At 34.3% G+C, this 18,621-nt stretch overlaps 1 protein-coding gene across 3 annotated transcripts in view; it reads left to right on the forward strand.

Annotated features, from left to right (window-relative positions):
- CNTLN (centlein) overlaps nucleotides 1–18,621 on the forward strand; it is a 285,688-nt gene that overhangs the window by 244,510 nt on the left and 22,557 nt on the right. For all 3 annotated transcript variants that reach the window (XM_040631462.1, XM_040631460.1, XM_040631461.1), the window contains exons 19-23: nucleotides 867–1,058; nucleotides 7,032–7,129; nucleotides 8,703–8,829; nucleotides 10,325–10,462; nucleotides 11,050–11,235. In XM_040631462.1, the coding sequence (XP_040487396.1) occupies nucleotides 867–1,058; nucleotides 7,032–7,129; nucleotides 8,703–8,829; nucleotides 10,325–10,462; nucleotides 11,050–11,235 (741 nt within the window). The remainder of the gene's footprint in view (nucleotides 1–866; nucleotides 1,059–7,031; nucleotides 7,130–8,702; nucleotides 8,830–10,324; nucleotides 10,463–11,049; nucleotides 11,236–18,621) is intronic.

Genomic DNA, 18,621 nt, shown 5'->3' on the forward strand with positions numbered 1-18,621 from the left:
GCCCCTGAGAGATTTCAGTACCATTTTGTCTAATTGTTCCTTATGTTAAACTACCATATTATAAGCTTCTCTGGAATAATAAAATAGTACTGCAGTTATCCTCTTAAGGAGCTCTGAGTTGTTATGCCATTAGAGCTTGGTGACATTCTGCTGACTGCAGATTGGTGAACGAGAAGGGTTGACATTAAGACCGTTTCTTTTACACTATTTCATAAAAACATTACCAGTATGTCTTTTAGTAAAACATTGATGTCATTAAAAATTCAAATGTAAGGAGTGTAGTGCAGTTCTATGTGAACGTTACAAAGAGGACTTGTCAGCTATCAATCAGATGCATAAGACTGAGCGAATTTGTTTGCACGCTATTTATTTGAACTAAATCTCTAATAAGCCTCTTCTGCTAATTGGACTTAACATTTATGTTACTAAATGAGAAGCATTTTGGCTGCCATATAGGATGGTAAGATCTACCCAGTGGAATAAACAACTAACATCTGTTATCCTGTCCTGCTCCAGCTTGGCTTTTACCAGTTAAGTACATCAGTCCTGAAGTCAAGGTTATCAAACATGTGAATCTCTGGCTCAGCCTTGTATATGTGAAGTCAAAGAAATAGCACATCATGAGTGAAGACCAGCCAACCAAAAGATGCTGGGTACAGCTGGTCCGTTTTGTTTTAACCTTTACAAACCCTACAGCCTTAAGCAAAAACTAGTAGGAGTTATGATTTCTGTAAAGTTTTTATAATAACTATTTTTAAAATTAATTTCACTTTTTTCTTTAGCATTAGAATTTTATGCTGATAATTGTTAGGTTAAAAGTAATTACTTCTATAATACATTTATATTTATTTTCTTTTTAAAAAAAGAAGCTAAATTTGGATTTGGCTGGGCTTCGGAGGGAAAAAGAAGACTTGCTGAGGAAATTGGAGTCCTCATCTGAAATCACAAGTTTGGCAGAAGAAGTTTCCCGGGTGATAGTTCCACGGATACAAGTTACATCACTTGGTCCTTCAAGGAGTATGGATTTGGAGATGAAGCAATTGCAGTGTAAATTAAAGGTGATTATAAATTTTCTTAAACATGAAAACATATATTAAGTTAGTGAATCCTTATAGACATGTTTATATTGATTCTAATTTAATTCTACTAATAAGGGTAAATTATGGTATAAATAATCCAAAAGTTATTAATACTATATTTGACTTCATCATTCACTTTTAGCCTCGTAGTTTCTTACATGGTAACTCATAACACTATTCTCTGAGAAAATGACAAGACACCATGAAATCCTAATTTAGACGATGATAGAAACTGGCCATTGTCATTTCTCTTCCATTACTGAACTCCCCTCTACCCTCCATCCCTCCCTCCACAGAACAGAATTCCTTTCGAACTTTAGTGTATCAACATAAATAGAATTTCTTCCCTCTACACAGTTGCTACTATTTTAATTTGGTTGTTGTTGGTTGGAGATGAGGAAGGAGGAGGGAAATCATGTAGAGAGAGGGAGGAGCACAGAGCAAAGGTGGTTGGTTTAATAGATTTTAGCAAGTTAAACCTGAGAATAAGAGTAAAAAGCAGTGTTCCTTTTCTTTGTAAAGAATACTAAGGCCAGTTGAAACTATCAACAACCTTAAAAATAAGACTGACCTTAGTTTAAATAGAATTACCTTGTAAGAAACAGTATTTGTGATATTTAATTAGAAAGTTCGTTTGTTTAAAACAAGCTCATTTATTCCTAACATATTTGATTATTTTGTTCAGTGGGTATTGCTAGCTGGGAGCTAAATGGACAGTGTATGTGGGACCATCACTATAATGAGAGTCACTCGAAAGTAAGTTCTGGTTGGAAGTGCACAGACTGCGTTAGGAACAGAGTAGCTATGACTGTTAAAAGGGTATTAGAATATTGAATTATCAAACAGACTTAGTTGTTTTTAATTCAAAATATGATATGTGTGTTCTCCAGTAGTATCTTTAAATGAAGGATTGCTAAGAGGATAAAATAGGATAAAGTTTAAAGTAAATCAATGTATCATTACTTGAAAATATTTTGCTTTGTTAGTAATAATCAGATACAAACAGTGGCATTAATTTAGCTATTTCCTGAATACCGTCTTCAGAGTTTTTATGTGCAGAACTTGCCTCAACCACTACATTTTATAAGTTTAAATACCTTACATAATAGAAATTTGAGAAAAAATAGTGGTGCAAGCTTTGGTGCATACATCTTTTCTTAAAATGCATTTGTTTGTGAAAAAGTGGACTAAAATCGACCATTTCAGTGTTAGGTATCTATACAGAAGATAAAATCATTGAGATATTCTTAGCTGTATCTACTACAGAGACTATATTTCACAATTCTCCTATTCCTCTTATGTTTAAGTCTTCATGCTCCTAATACAACTTTAATTTTCACCAAGATAAAATAGAATGTTGGATCCAATAATACCTAATCTGACTTCTAAAATTTTTTAAGTGGTTAATAGTTTTGGGTTGACTTACATTTTACTTACTTGATTTTAGTTACCATGAAATGGTCTAACATAATTTTTGGAAATAATAGACCCATATCAATATCTGTAAGTTGTTTACATTATGGTTCCCTATCGTGTAAGTTTTCACCCATATGTAAATCTCTCTTCACTTTGGAGGAATGTGTGAGTCACAAAGATAAGACAATGAGAATGCCTGGAGCAATTTAGATCATACTTGATGTGCATTTGAAGTGAAGTGTCCGTATCTCGCCTGGAGTCCTAGGACACCGACCAGGCTACATAGCGACAAAAAGGACAAATCTTTACTTCTGTCTTGTTTCATGTTTTAATATGGAAATATCTTAGAAGACCAGTACCTTGAGGTACATAATACCCCCTGCTACTACAAATTTCTGTTTTGACATTCAATTAGTTTGCTGGGTCTGCTCTAACAAAATACCACAGACTGCATGGCTGAAGTAATGGAATTTTGTTTTCCTCATAGTTCTGGAGTCTACAAGTCCAAGATCAAGGTATCAGTAGGTATACAGGTTCTCTCATTAGCTTGTAGATGGCCACCTGCTTCGCTGTGTCCTCACATGGTCATCCCTGACCCTGTGTGATCTGTGTTTATTCTCCTCTTCTAATAAGGATAGCAGTCATATTGGGTGAAGGTCTGTCTACCCACGTGACCTCATTTTACCTAAATTCTTTAAAGGCTTTATCCAAGTACAGTCACATTTTGAGGTACTGGGGTTAAGACTTAAACATACAAGTTTTGAAGGGACACAATTCAACCCATGAGAGATATCAAATGGCTAACATAATACTTTTCCAAGAAATACCTTCTTTTTTAGTTGATGTTTTTATGCTTAATTAAGAAAAACTGGTTAGACTTGAATATATTAAAGGTTTAGATATCTCTTTTTTACTTTATCCGTTAATTTTAGACTTTTTGTGTAAATTCTTAGGTGTACCTCTCAGATACACATGGTACATTCAGTATCATTTGAGTGCTCATGTGTATTCTCTGTATCTTCATTTTTACCTATAGTATACATGTTTCTTCAAGATGCCCAACTTTATATAGATGGATAATTGAATATTTAGAGATGTATAGATTCCTTCCACTGGATGGTGTGTGTGTGTGTGTGTGTGTGTGTGTGTATTTAGTGTATTTGTAGTTATTTATACAATTGGAATTGACTAGTACTTCAGTTTATATTTGTGATTCTTTGACTTTCCTGATTGTTGAAAGTCACATTCCTTTGGTGTGACTTCCAGTTTTCCAGTAAGCCAATAATGAAGCATCATAGCTTTTAAACTACTGTTCTTTATGTGTAAACTATTGCCAGGCTGGTTCTAAGTCCTTTACAAATATTAACTCGTTTAAACCTCATTTCTAGGGGCGCCTGGGTGGCTCAGACTGTTAAGCGTCCGCCTTCAGCTTAAGTCATGATCTCAGAGTCCTGGGATCAAGCCCTGTGTTGGTCTCCCTTCTCAGGGGGGACTCTGCTTCTCCCTTTCCCTCTGCACCTCCCCCCTGCTTGTGTTCACACTCTCTCTCCTCTTTCTTTCTCTCTCATAAATAAATAAAATCTTAAAAAAAAACAAACCCTTATTTCTATCCTGTGAGATAAAGTCTGTTACTCTGTTTTACTGTTGAGAATGCAGAGACACAGGATAAATTAATTGCCCAGGGTCAACTGAGCTACTAAGTGATAGAACCGAAATTAGAACTCAATCCATCTGACTTCAAAGTCTATGCTTTTACTCATACACTCTGCAATTAAAAAAAAAAATGTTTAATAAATTTAGACTGGAAAGCTCTAACCACAATGGATTCTTACCATTGTGACATTTTTGAAATACATGTTTTACTCCAGATTTGAGGTCTTGCTGCAGGTAAGTATTGTATAGTAGAAATGGAAAATGTTAGAGGCCCTGGGTTTTGATCACTCTTTGTGCACTAACTTCTTATGGGACCAGACTCAGGAAATAATTTCTCCAGAGGTCTAAAGCAGGGATACCCTTCTACCCACTTCATAAGGATTTTTAAGGATCAAATGAAATGGCTGTGAGATTTAGAGATTCTGGCAAAAGTATGTATCAAGCTGGTGTTGTTTTATTTACTATAATTCAGTAATCCCTCAACTCTCCAGAAGTCAGACTTAGAGCATTTTCAGTTTTGTAAAATAACAGCCTTAAGTCTAAAAACAGAAAAGAATCAAACAACTACCTTAAAATCCATTTAATTTATTCCACTGAAGATACTGTCAGGCTTCATTTACTGCCTGTTATCTTTTATTTTAAATACAGCTCTAATAAGTCTATTTGTTTGACTTCTCAGCAGAAAATACCTCAAAAGCAACAGATTAGAACTAGGCATATTAAAGGGCCAGATGATTGTTTTTAGGCAGGGATATGGATGGCAGAAATGAGAAATTTTGACCAACGGATTGACAGAAAAAGAAAATGTGAAAATGTTAAGGTAAAAATAAAAATTAGAAAAAGAGCAGTCTGGGACCATTTAGAGTAACGGTCAGTAACCTTTATATCATAGTAGTTCCAAAAGGCATGACAATATAATGATACAGTGATGATATAATATAGCAGATAACATATAATTAATACAGTGATGATATTTATAATATAATATCACTATATATCACTATTATAATGCTTAATGTAACTATGGGTGTTCATGTTTCTAAGTGAGTAAACAATCATTCCAGAGAGAATTTAAGATTAATGATTAAAGCAAGAGCTTCAATTATCTGCTAAATTCACTAGTGCGGAGTATCTTATTCTGGCAATGCATGTCAAATATGGTGGAAATTTAGTCTGCATTACACAAACAATCAAAAAAATTTTTTTAACTTTTATTTATTTTTTTTTTTTTAGAGAGAGAGAGAGATTGGGAAGGCAGAGAGCAGAGGGGGAAGGAAAGAAAGAATTTTAAGCAAGCTCCACCGCATGTTTTAAGCAGAGCACGACATGGGGCTCAATCCCACAACCCTGTGATCATGACCTGAGCCAAAATCAAGAGTCAGACACTTAACTCATGAGCCACCCAGACTCCCCCACTTCGTCAAAATTTTTCACATTCAGTACACTTGCCATGTTGACGTAGTCTTGAACTTTTTAAAAAATTTACATACTTATTGTAAAAATTATTTCAAATTTTATATTTACATATGCTATACCAATGAGATGACTAATGAATTTGACTCATATTTACATGGTGTGATTAATGGTTTCATCTTTTCAAATTTACATTTTTTTAGCATGACATAGTCAAAGCTGGGAATAGTTTTAACAGAAATTATTGTAATTACTAGAAAGATTAGCAAAATAACCATCCAAATATTTTTAAAGCTGTCATATTTTATTCTACTTATATTAATTTAATATTTTAAAATTGTAACAAATGAATTAATATATGTTAGCACTATCTTGTAGGTAGAGAAACTATAACATCAAAAACACTAGGTATATCTCAGATTAGATGTGGACTTGGAACTTGAGTCAATATTAAAAGTTAGGGTTCCTGACACTCCAGTTACTACCTCTGGCTCCTGGGCTGTACAGTCAGCAAATACCACAAAGCTGTTCTCCTTTGAAAAACTGATGTTTATGCATAGATACTTTAATAATAAGTAGTAGTATTAATACATTCAAGTAAGGAAGGATTTAGTATTAGTAAAATTCCCTATCAGTTACCTGTCACTGTGTAGCAGCTCAAAACAGCAGCCATTTATTAATTCTTCTGATCCAGTGGGTTGGATTGGGCAGCTCTTTTGCTTCTGTCTTTTGAGTTCTCTCCCGTGCCTGCATTCTTTAACTCCATGATGTATCTGGCCTGGAAGTTCCAAGATAGCCTCCCTCACAGCCAGGCAGTTGGTCTGCAGACCATCTGCTGGGATACCTCCATCCTCCTCCACCTTGCAGGGATCCCAGGCAGCATTCCAAGAGGGCAAAAGTGCAAGCTGCAAGGGTTGAGGCCCAGGATCTGGTACTTGCATAATGTCATTTCTGCCACTTTTTTTTTTTTTTTTTTTTTTTTTTTTGGTCAAAGCAAATCACAGGCCAGACCAGACTGAAAGGATTGGAAGATGAATCTCACCTCCTAATGGAAAGAGCTGCAGAGCATTTGTGACCATATTTGGTCTGTTACGGGTTCTTAGTAAACCCACCATTCATTTTAAGTGATCTTATTAGCCTATTAAAATACTAAATTAATCACATGCACATTTACATTTTACAAAGACAATCCCTATTTCCCATACGTGTATTTTGTGTATATACTTTTTACAGTTGTTATACAATAGCATTCTTCTGTGGTTTTGGTATGTTATATAAAATTTTTAGTGTGCCATAGTACTTCTATTAAAACATATAAAATAAAGCATTTAAAGATATTAAAATGTCCTTCTTAATTATAACCATAATTTTGCAAATTTAATTCTCTTCATGAGAATGGCATTTATTTGTAGGCTGCATTCCACCAAAGATTGAAAAGTGTATTTGATTTTATGTGTATTTTTAATCTAGAATGCAACTAATGAACTCACTAAACAGTCGTCAAATGTGAAGGCTCTGAAATTTGAACTCCTAGCAAAAGAAGAACACATAAAGGAGATGCATGAAAAGTATGGTCTTGATATTTTTATCCGTTGTATTTGGTGCCACCTAGTGGTAGTTAACTGTATTAAACATTGCACCCAAGAAGCAATACCACATGTTCAAAATGAAGTTTTTCCTTCCTTAGTTCATGTTTAAACCCAAATAAGATGCAAGTTTAAGGAATATTACGTACAAGAATGGTCGATAGCAAACTATTTACTATTTTTTTTATTTAGAGTAAGAATATTTAACGTTAGATTTTTGTTCTTAAACATTTAATTTTGAATATAAATAAATTAATGACCTAAAGACTACAAACAGAAAAGTTATGAATGTGGTCATTATTTGGCCAAAAATATATATGTAGATTGATCTTTTATTGGATTTAATGCCTAATCTTATAGAGCTAAGGTGGGAAAAAAGGAAAGTTTTTCTTGTCTCTACAATAAAAGGAAGATTACAAAAGTTTGTACTTTATATATTTATTAACAAAAAGGGGTTTGAAATGTCCTATCTCACTGAATCAAAATGATTTCCTTTCTATATCTTTTATGGATATATTATTAGAGCTTAGGGGTGATAACATGTTTAGATAGAATTCTGGGCTGTCGTTGATAATTTGAGAAAGATATATATACATTACATATATATTAGATATGTATATAGATATATAGAGAGAAAGATATATATATTTTATATATATATATAAAATATATATATCGTGTACATACAGGTATACCATATTTAAGTGAAGATCACTTAGAAGCGTATTAACAGATGAAACTACTAGACAAAAAGATTGGTTAATTTTTTAAACAAAATTGTCTCCAAGTTTATTTATGAACCTAAGAGGCAGTCTTGTTTACTATTTAAGAATGAGGGCTCTAGAGAAACGTTCTTTGAATCCTGGCTCCTCGACCTGCCAGCTCGCAGTTTAATAGCATTTGCTCATAAAATTCTTGTGAGGCTTGAATGAGTGCGTGTAGAGCACTTGTAACAGAGCTCCGCACACAGCAGGCACGTGGCAAATGTTGCCTGTTACTTATTCGGTAGGACTAGTGGTAGTCGTCACCGCAGCTGCCATTTTATCCATGTTATCCATGGGAGCTACACTGATAGGTCAATTCAATCGCAAACGGTATTAAATTAGAAGATACCATGTTCTATATGATGGTATAAGATTTTACATTTGCTTATTAATGTATAGAATTGTTTCCTATCAGTGTTAGGCTTGTTCATGATCTCCGAATATCAGTTTGATTTTTCTTAGAAATGCAAGAATATAATTTAAATATAACAATTTTAATTTTTCATAAATTTTGTCAATCTTTCTCAGTTCTTCTATTTTTTATGTTTTAATGCATATATATAATACTATAATTACCAGTCACAACTGGATTATAGATTTTACAAAAACTCAAAGTATTAATAGAGCAATATTTCATCTCATGGAATTATCTTATTAATCTGCATTTAATATCAGATAGCATTTAAAAATTAACAGTAGTTATAGCACTGGATAATATGTAAGATTATCATATAATCACTGCTAAAGTATTTTCTGTCACTCTCAATAAAACGTCTTTTTTCCCTTTCAAGGATGTCTCGAATGGAGAGGGATATAACCATGAAAAGACATTTGATAGAGGACTTGAAATTTCGACAGAAAGTAAATCTGGAAAGTAATGAGAGTATTAATGAAATGTTAGAAAGTCTTGAAAAAAAGGTATCAACTTTTATGTTTTCTGACACTGAAAAAAATCACTTCCCTCTTATTTATGTTCTTGAGTATTCAATTTTAACAAATTTGTAGAAAATATTCATAGACAATGCGTACTGTTATATAATTACATTATTTGCCCTGAAAGTACATTATTTGTTTTAAAATTCAAGACTCAAATCTCATACATAACATAGCCACACATTCTCTTTGTGTTTGTGAACATACTGTGAGAAGGTAATCAGGTTTAAATTTAAAAACCTTCAATGTTTTTTGGGTATATAATTACATTTTATTCAGCATTTTAAAGTTTAAAATTTTTACAACTTAAAATTATTCTATTTATTTGCTTTAATTTACTAACATTTATAATGATTGAATGAAGCATATATTTTTAAATGAAAAATGTGATAACCAATAACTACCAGAAGTTCTTTAAAAAATGTACTTAACACAGTTTTTTAAAAGTGTACTTTCTCCTTCTGTACACTTAATTCAGTGTACTTAGGAAGAAAGTTGTACTTACCATAGTTGCGTGTCTGACCCCAAAGTAGAAATCAGCAATTTGCTGACTAAGACATTTTGGGGTTTGTTTGTTTTGTTTTGTTTTGTTTTGTTTTTAAAAAGGTGCTATTTGCACAACTCATAAAGCAGCTTGTGCTTTGGCATTCACTAAATGTTATCTACTCCAGAGAGAGCATCTCCCTCCCTTTCCTTGTTGGAGATAAAAATATAAGTATCCGTTAGCTCAAATGGATTTAAGAGAGAAAATTTTACTTGAGCAAGACAAATGCATATAGATTTTCTTTCTTTCTGCCCTCCACGTACCCACATAAATTATAATTACTTCCTATAGGGTTTTTTTTTCAGTGTTATCATTTAAATATTGCTGATTTTTAAATTTTCATTCCAGATGTCATTCCAGATACAGTCTTAGAATCTATGTATAAATAATTACATATCTTTAGTGGCATTAAATGAATGAGGAGAAACTATTTCTTCTTTCAAATGTATAATAAATATGTTGTATCACTTATTTAATTTTATCCTAAAAAGTACAAGTTACATGGTTACAACTGAAAGTTACCCATGACTTGGCTTGTTTAAGAATCAGAGACAACCATCCACCGCTCAGGGAAGTGTAGGTTAGTAATTAAAGGAAACATAGTTAAAATTAGTACTGTATTATTCAGTAGGCCACACATACAAGCATTCATAATTTTTTGTGCATTTTTAGTTTTGTTATTGATTTAAGGATTTTTGCTCATTCATTATATGAGTGCTACAAACCTTATACTTGAATTTGTTTTCATTTACTTTTTTAGCTTTTATTCATTTAAATTTGATATCATTTATGAGAAAACAAATGAAATTAGGCTTATTCATGAATTTGTTTTAGTTTCTGTTGAAACAAATGGAGCATATGACTAGGATGCCTTAACCTAATAGTTAAGGCATAAAGGTAATAAAGGTAATAGTTACCTTTATGCTCTTACTGTAGGTGAAGACACTAACTGAAGAATGTTCCAACAAGAAAGTATCAATTGATTCACTAAAGCAGAGACTCAGTGTTGCCGTGAAAGAGAAGTCACAGTATGAACAGATGTATCAAAAAACTAAAGAAGAATTAGAAAAAAAGGTATGCTTTTTTGGACATGTTAGCTTAGAAATAGAATAGAACTATGTCTTTTTCATTTTTAAAGTTGTCATTTTTTTCTCTCCAAAACTATTATGAGCAACTTAATTGTTTCAGATAACGGCAAATAACATTTCTATCTCTACTTGAAACACTAAGAAATTGTTTAACATTACGGGTAGTGCTGTATTAGAGAAACAGATTTTGTGTCTTGATAATGTCTTTTAAATGAACCCTATTGTTAAGAACTGACCCAAGTGGATATCAAATTTTTAGATACACCTAACCTTATAAACTGATTAAATATTTCCATTTGATATGTGAGGTCTTTTGGTCTAAAATAGCTTCCATGTCTTTAATGATTTATAATTTTTTAAAATATAAACTAACTTTGATGATAAATATATGAGAATATGTGCACAGGACATTTTATTGAAAATAAATGAAAACAACAATCAATTTTACCCAAATAAAAACAAATACATACATAAAGAGAATCATGAAACCATGTCTTTGCCTGACATGTATACCTAACTCTTCCAAATAGTTTATGAATTATTTTTTATTCTGTGATCACCGGTCTTTTGCAGGATGTCAAGCTTAGTCTCCTAGTATCAAAAATAAGCGAGACTGAATCTGCAATGGCAGAGATTGAAACAGCAGCATCTAAGCATCTTCAAGGATTAGCGCTGCAAAGTGAGCAGGCCCTAGAAGGTGCACAGAAGAAGCTGCTGTTAGCCAATGAGAAAGTGGAAGAGTTCACCATCTTTGTGAAGGTTTGAATTATTAGTAGTTTACAGCTGTACTTTACTTCAGGAGAGTGGTGGCCTCCTTGAGATGATGTGGGAACACTCTGTAGTTTCTTTCTGCTTTCTGAAACCACAAAGTATCTTCTCCTACCCTACTTGCCACATTGTTGAAAATTTGTCTACAAAAGATTTGGTTTTATAGTTTGAGTTTAAAATTTTCCACCCTATTCTTAATATACTTTAACGTCAGTTCAGTAATGAGATTGTAATAATCATGTAATCAAGACAGGTTTTAAGATAAAAGAATGAAGTCATTTCCACTCTATTCTCCTTTCGAAAATCCAGCAAGAACAACCAGAAACTTGCTCCAGATTTATTGAAGCTCAGAGACATCTGAACCCCAGTCCATAGCCTATTAGACATGGAATGGATAGAGGAATGGTAAATGACTTAGCAGAGCAAAAGGAAGACAAATCGAAGTGCCTGCAAAGGCTGTACTGTCTAGAAATTATCTGACAGCTGAAGAACCCCAGAGAGGCTCAGTAATTGGCTACACAAGGAACCACTGAGGGTGGTGGGGGAGGGGCGGATACAGGTGGTTTGTTTGAAAATCCTTCTAAGGAGCTTTTTAGGCCTCTGGTCTGTGCTTTTGCCCCATACATTCAGACAAGTATTCCTCCCTTCGCTCTTCTGGGAAAACCGAGGAGGAGCAGCTCTGGTTTCAGCGATACCAGGCACTAAGGCCCAGGAATCTGGTGATTGCTCTGCTCCTGTAATCCCACTGTGAGCTGTTTATACCTCTTTTTGGTGCCTTTTTTCCACCTTGTCTTAGAGCTAGCAAATGGAGCTGTTGCCGCGAGGTAGATGATGAGTTTCCTAAAGTGAAGGACAGTGTTTTCTCCGTCCCCACCTCCACATCTACCAGGCGCCTTGCAAAACAGTCAGCATGTAGTCATGATCACTACGTAAATTTCTATTGGAGATGTGAAATTTTAATGGTAGTTCTTTGGCCTTTCAAAATAAGCACCAAGGGGCGCCTGGGTGGCACAGCGGTTAAGCGTCTGCCTTCGGCTCAGGGCGTGATCCCGGCGTTATGGGATGGAGCCCCACATCAGGCTCCTCCGCTGGGAGCCTGCTTCTTCCTCTCCCACTCCCCCTGCTTGTGTTCCCTCTCTCGCTGGCTGTCTCTATCTCTGTCGAATAAATAAATAAATCTTAAAAAAAATAAAATAAAATAAGCACCAAAACAGTGTGACTGCAGTGGGAAAATAGCTCTTTACTTTCGCTCTTTTCTCTTGAAATCCCAATGTTTTGTGTTGTTTTTGAGCGATGTTTGATGAGATTGAGTTACTTGTGCTGCTTGATGGCATGTATGATTAAAAACTGGCATGTCATATACTGCAAGGCTGTAGTAACCAAAACAGTATGGTACTGGCACAAACATTAACACTAATATCAGTGGAACAGCAAAGAAAGCACAGAAATAAACTCACAGTTACATGGTATATTAATCTTTGATAAAGAAGGCAAGACTATGCAATGGGAAAAGGCAGTCTCTTCCACAAATGGTGTTGGGAAAATTGTACAGCTACATGCAAAAGAATGAAACTGGAGAGACCACTTTCTTATACCATACACAAAAATAAACTCAAAATGGATTAAGGACCTAAATGTGAGACCTAAGACCATAGAAATTCTAGAAGACAACATAGGCAGTAATTTCTCTGACATCAACCATAGCAACATTTTTCTAGATACGTCTCCTGAGGCAACAGAAACAAAAGCAAAAATAAACTGTTGGGACTACATCAAAATAAAAATTTTCTGCACAGCAAAAGAAACTATCAACAAAACTAAAAGATGGCCAATGGAATGGGAGAAGGTATTTGCAAATGACATCTGATAAAGAGTATCCAAATATATAAAGAACTTATAAAACTCAACACCTCCAAAACAAATAACCCAATTAAAAAGTGGGCATAAAACATGTACAGATATTTCTTCAAAGGAGACATTCATATGGACAGAAGACACATGAAAAGACGCTCATCATCACTAATCATCAGGGAAATGCAAATCAAAACCGCAATGCAGTATCACCTCATACCTATCGGAATGGCTAAAATCAAAAACACAAAAAACAACAAGTGTAGGCGAGGATGTGGAAAAAAAGGAACCCTTTTGCAGTGTTGGTGGGAATGCAAACTGGCACAACCACTGTGGAAGACAGTGTGGAGGTTCCTCAAAAAATTAAAAATAGAACTACCCTACGATCCAGCAGTCCTACTGCTGGGCATTCACCCAAAAAATATGAAAACACTAATTTGCAAAGATCTCTGCACCCCTATGTTTATTGGGACATTATTTATAATAGCCAAATTATGGAAACAGCCCAAGTGTCCATCGGTAGATGAATGGGCAAAGAAGCTGTGGTACATATAGGTACAATGGACTGTTACTAAGTCATAAAAAAGAATGAGATCCTGACAACATGGATGGATGTAGAGTGTAATGCTAAATGAAGTAAGATGGAGAAAGACAAATACCATGTGATTTCAGTCATATGTGTAATTTGAGAAATAAAACGAACAGAGAGAAAAAGAGACAAACCAAAAAACAGATTCTTAACTATAGAGAACAAGCAGATGGTTACTAGAGGGGAAGTGAGTGGGAGGATGGGGTGAAATAGGTCAAGGGGATTAAGAGTACACTTATGATAAGCACTAATATATAGAATTGTCGAATCACTATATTATACACCTGAAACTAATATGACACTGTATGTTAACTATACTGGAATTAAAATTTAAAGAAACTGGCATAACAAAGCAATAGAAATTTACTTCAATATATGAAATATTTTCAATTCATGGAATTTTTATAAAATGAAAGTTTAAACTATAGAATCAAATAACATCAGTACTTACTGTCTCCTTTCCCAAATAACCCCACTGTTACTTGAATCACTCAATTAAATTTGCCACATATATGTGTGTGTGTGTATTCTAATGTATATTATTTTATATATATTAATATATTAATGTTCTCAAATCAGGTTTTTGTTTGTTTCTCTCTCTAGATTGGTAGGTACTTTGGCATCTCTTTTGTTTTTTTAAGATTTTATTTACTCATTTGTCAGAAGGAGAGAGAGAGCACAAGCAGGGAGAGCAGCTGGCAGAGCAGGCAGAGGGAGAAACAGGCTCCCTGTTGAGCAAGGAGCCCGATGCGGGACTCGATCCCAGGACCCTGGGATCATGACCTGAGCCGAAGGCAGATGCTTAACCGACTGAGCCACCCAGGCATCCCAGTTTGGCATCTCTTAAGCCCCCAGTAGAGGCTTCTCTGCTCAACATAAAGTAGAATATTTTAAATCCACTTATCTCTATAGGTATTGATCTTATTTATAAGAAATAACATTCCTGAGCTTATAGATTGAATATAAGATGGCAGATAACTGCATCTTATGTATAATACCGCATTCTTCATTTCTCTAAAAATAGGAGCTTACGACAGTTTATGCCACTGTTAATAGTACCCATTTAGAACAAATCCCTTACTTTGTTTCTTTGGAAATCATAGATACCTTGGGAGTTTCCTCATTTTGAAAATATCTACAAAATGAATGGAATAAAACATTTTATCTGTTTTATCTCTTTTAACAAAGGTTTCAGCGGATATAAAGTCAAACCAATAAACTTTGCCTCCGAGGACCCCAAATGATTGCCGAGTATTAATTTTAGTAAACGTAATTTACCTTTTCCAGATTCAAAATGTCATTTCTTCCAAATACTTGTTGAATAGTCTCACTGTTTAACTTATAAGCACTCTCACTGAATATTGTCATTATTCATGATGTAAACCATTTGTATTATGACTTTTAGTTTCATAAGCCTTTTTTTGTTTTGTTTTATATTCAGATTAGGGTTTTATTGCATTTTTAGCCAAGATATAAAATATGAAATACATAATTGTAAGATTTATTTAAATGCTAATTGTTTTCTTTAAATATTCTTTGAATGTGTCCTTTTTAAAAAGAATTGATAACCAGAAGTTTTAAAAATAGAAAAATGAATTTTATGATTACATATTTGATTATTATAGACTTGATGAAGTTTCATGACCTTCATGATAATATGATGGGTGTACTTCTTCACAGAAAGTAATTTGGCAAAAATTATCTTTTGGAAATCAAGGTTTTTATTTTTGTCCAAGGATTTGAATGATATTTAATGATAAGGTATCTAATTTCTAATTGTTGAAGGGTGACATATTAATCCTTCATATTTTTCACCAACAATGATGTAGAGTATAAATGTCTTGATAGAGAAATTCAGAATTGCTGTGGTTTCATGACTTTGTAATTTGAGTAACGCATTAAAGATTATATAATAGGAAAAGATTAAAAAGATATCGATAAGCCATTTTTAGTACTCTTTCAGAACCTTTCCACTTTGTTTCAGTTTGGTATTGGATTACCTGCATTGGAATAACTGAGTCTATTGCTTTTAAATAAGATGCATAATATAGGGCTCCAGATTTATTGAATCAAAATCTTCGTCAGGGTGGGGCCCAATAAGTTGAATTTAACAAGTTAGGTGTTATTATGCATAAAACAGTTTTTAAAACACTGCCTTCAGTTGTTTTTATCAACTGAATCTATATATCATTTGGCATTTAATCAAAGGCTAATGGTAATTTGAAATTTGTTTTTCTTCACTGTGCTGTAGAGCCAATATGAAGTTGATACTGGCACTATTTCTGCTGCTTAATCCATTTTTCTAATAAAGGGCAACCAGCAAATTAATGCCAAACCAGAAACATTGGCAAAGACTGGACATTTGCTCTGAGCCATGAGATGACTACCATCCTTCTCTTCCTTGCACACATGGCCCTAGGACCAGAGGGAAATGCTCAGGAACCACTATCTGAGGCTACATACCATCAGTGACTTCCTAAATCTTTACGGTGCTAGACCTCAGCTTTTAAAATATTTAACACCTTCCATAATTTGGCCCTATCCTGCTTGGAATCTAGTTCTTCCCCCGTAGTGTGTTCATTCCTGCCTTTGCACACGTTCTCCTTTCCACTGAACATACCATCATTCATTATCCCCAAAGTACTGGCATGTTATAAGACTCATTCAATTCTTAAGGAATTCATTTTATATCTGGGTCAAGAATGGTATTAGACACATAATCACTGCTTAGATTGAAAACTCTGTGAAGGCAAGAGCTGTGCACATTCCTTAAAGAGCATAGTTAAAGAATGTGTGTGTGGTTCCTACATGGAACATTGTGATAACCAGGACTGATTCTGTGCAGAGCTTATTAGGGTATCATGTACACAAAAGTACTTAATAAATATTATTACTAGTATTAATAGCAATAATGTTTGTTCTGGACCTGTTGTGGAATCTGTGTTCCCTTTAGTCTGTGCATTTTTCATAGGGCACAACCAGATTAGAGAAGAGGTGGAGTGACCATCTGTTCTAGATCTCGTCTTGAATATGGAATTTTGCCCTGGGGTGAAATCAAGTGCTTTGAGCATCTGGGCTGGATATATGTGGCAGAGCTGAGGCTTTGAATCCTCCTAGTAGCTGAATAAAACACACAAGGGAAATTCCTAGAAGTCTTTGCTCAGTTTGATTGAGCCCTGATATAGGCTTGTTAATGTGCTTAGATGAGAGAGTCATATGCCAGATTCTATCTTCTCAGTGGTTTTTGCTAGCTCTGAAATAAATATCAGCCAAAGAACAACATTTAGCTGGAAGCTTAAATCATTTAATTACCAATATATGCTTGCTTTGGAAAGATTTAGTAAGATGTTTTGGGCATATAAATATCTTGCTTCTTTAATGAGAACATTTGTGGAGCACTATAATTTTATTTTTATATGTACCATTGTTAATACTTTGACACTGATCTACTCCCTTAATTATGATTTTTTCTGCTCTTTTTTCCCACTTTATTGAAATATAATTGATATATAACTCTCTATAATTTAAGGTGTACAGTGTGATGATGTGGTATATGTACCTATCGTGAAATGTTTACCACAATAAAGCTAGTTAACATATCCATCACACCTCACATAATTACCATTTTGTTGTTGTTGTTGTTACGGTAAAGACATTTAATATCTGCTCTTACAGCAACTTTCAAGAATTCAATACAGTTTTGTTAACTTTAGTCACTATGCTGTACATTACACCCTGGAATTTACTTTTCTTATAACTGGAGGTCTGTATCCATTGACCAATGTCTCCCTCCCCCTACCCCTCAGCCCCTGGCAACCACTGCTCTACCCTCTGCTTCTATGAATTCAGCTTTTTCAGATTCTGCAGGTAAGAAATATATGGTATTTGTATTTCTCTGTCTGACTTATTTCACTCAGTATAGTGCTGTCAAGGTCCATCCATATTGTCAAAATGGCAGGATTTCCTCCTTTTTATGGCTCAATAATATTCCATTGCATATATATATATATATATATATATATACCGTNTTTATATATATATATATATATATGTATATATACCGTGTTTTCTTTCATCCATTCATCCATCCATCAATGGACCCTGAGGTTGTTTTCATGTCTTGGCTATTGTGAATAATGCTGCACTGAATATGAGAGTGCAGATACTTCTTTCAAAATCCTGTTTTCATTTCCTTTGGATATATTCCCAGAAGTAGGATTGCTACATCGTATGGTAGTTCTACTTCTAATTTTTGAGGGACCTCTATACTGTTTCCCATAGTGGCTGTACCAATTTATATTCCCATCAAGAGTGTACAGGGTTCCCTTTTTGCCCCATCCTTGCCAACATTTGTATCTCTTACCTATTTGGTAATAGCCATTCTAATAGGTATGAAGTGATATCTCATTGTGCTTTTGATTTGCATTCTCCTAATGGTTAGTGAGACTGGGTACCCTTTTATGTACTCGGTCATTTGTGTGTGTTCTTTGGCAAAATGCTATTCTGATCCTTTACCCATTTTAAATTGGATTAGTTGGATTTTTGCTATTGAGTTGTATAAAGTTTCAAATCAGGAAGCGTGATACTTCCAGCTTTGTTCTTTCTTAAGATTGCTTTGACCATTCAGTTCTTTTGTAGTTCCATATAAATTTTAAGATAGTTTTTCTATTTTTGTGAAAAATGCTATTGGAATTTTGAGAGGGATTGCATTGAATCTAAAGATGGTTTTGGGTAGTGTGGCCTTTTTTTTTTTTTTTTAAAGATTTTATTTATTTGACCGAGAGAGACACAGCGAGGGAGGGAACACAAGCAGGGGGAGTGGGAGAGGGAGAAGCAGGCTTCCTGCTGAGCAGGGAGCCCAACGCGGGGCTTGACCCCAGGGTCCTGGGATCATGACCTGAGCCGAAGATAGATGCTTAACGACTGAGCCATCCAGG

This window comes from Ursus maritimus, unplaced genomic scaffold (assembly GCF_017311325.1).
Source record: "Ursus maritimus isolate PB19 unplaced genomic scaffold, ASM1731132v1 scaffold_17, whole genome shotgun sequence".
Classification (NCBI taxonomy): domain Eukaryota; kingdom Metazoa; phylum Chordata; class Mammalia; order Carnivora; family Ursidae; genus Ursus; species Ursus maritimus.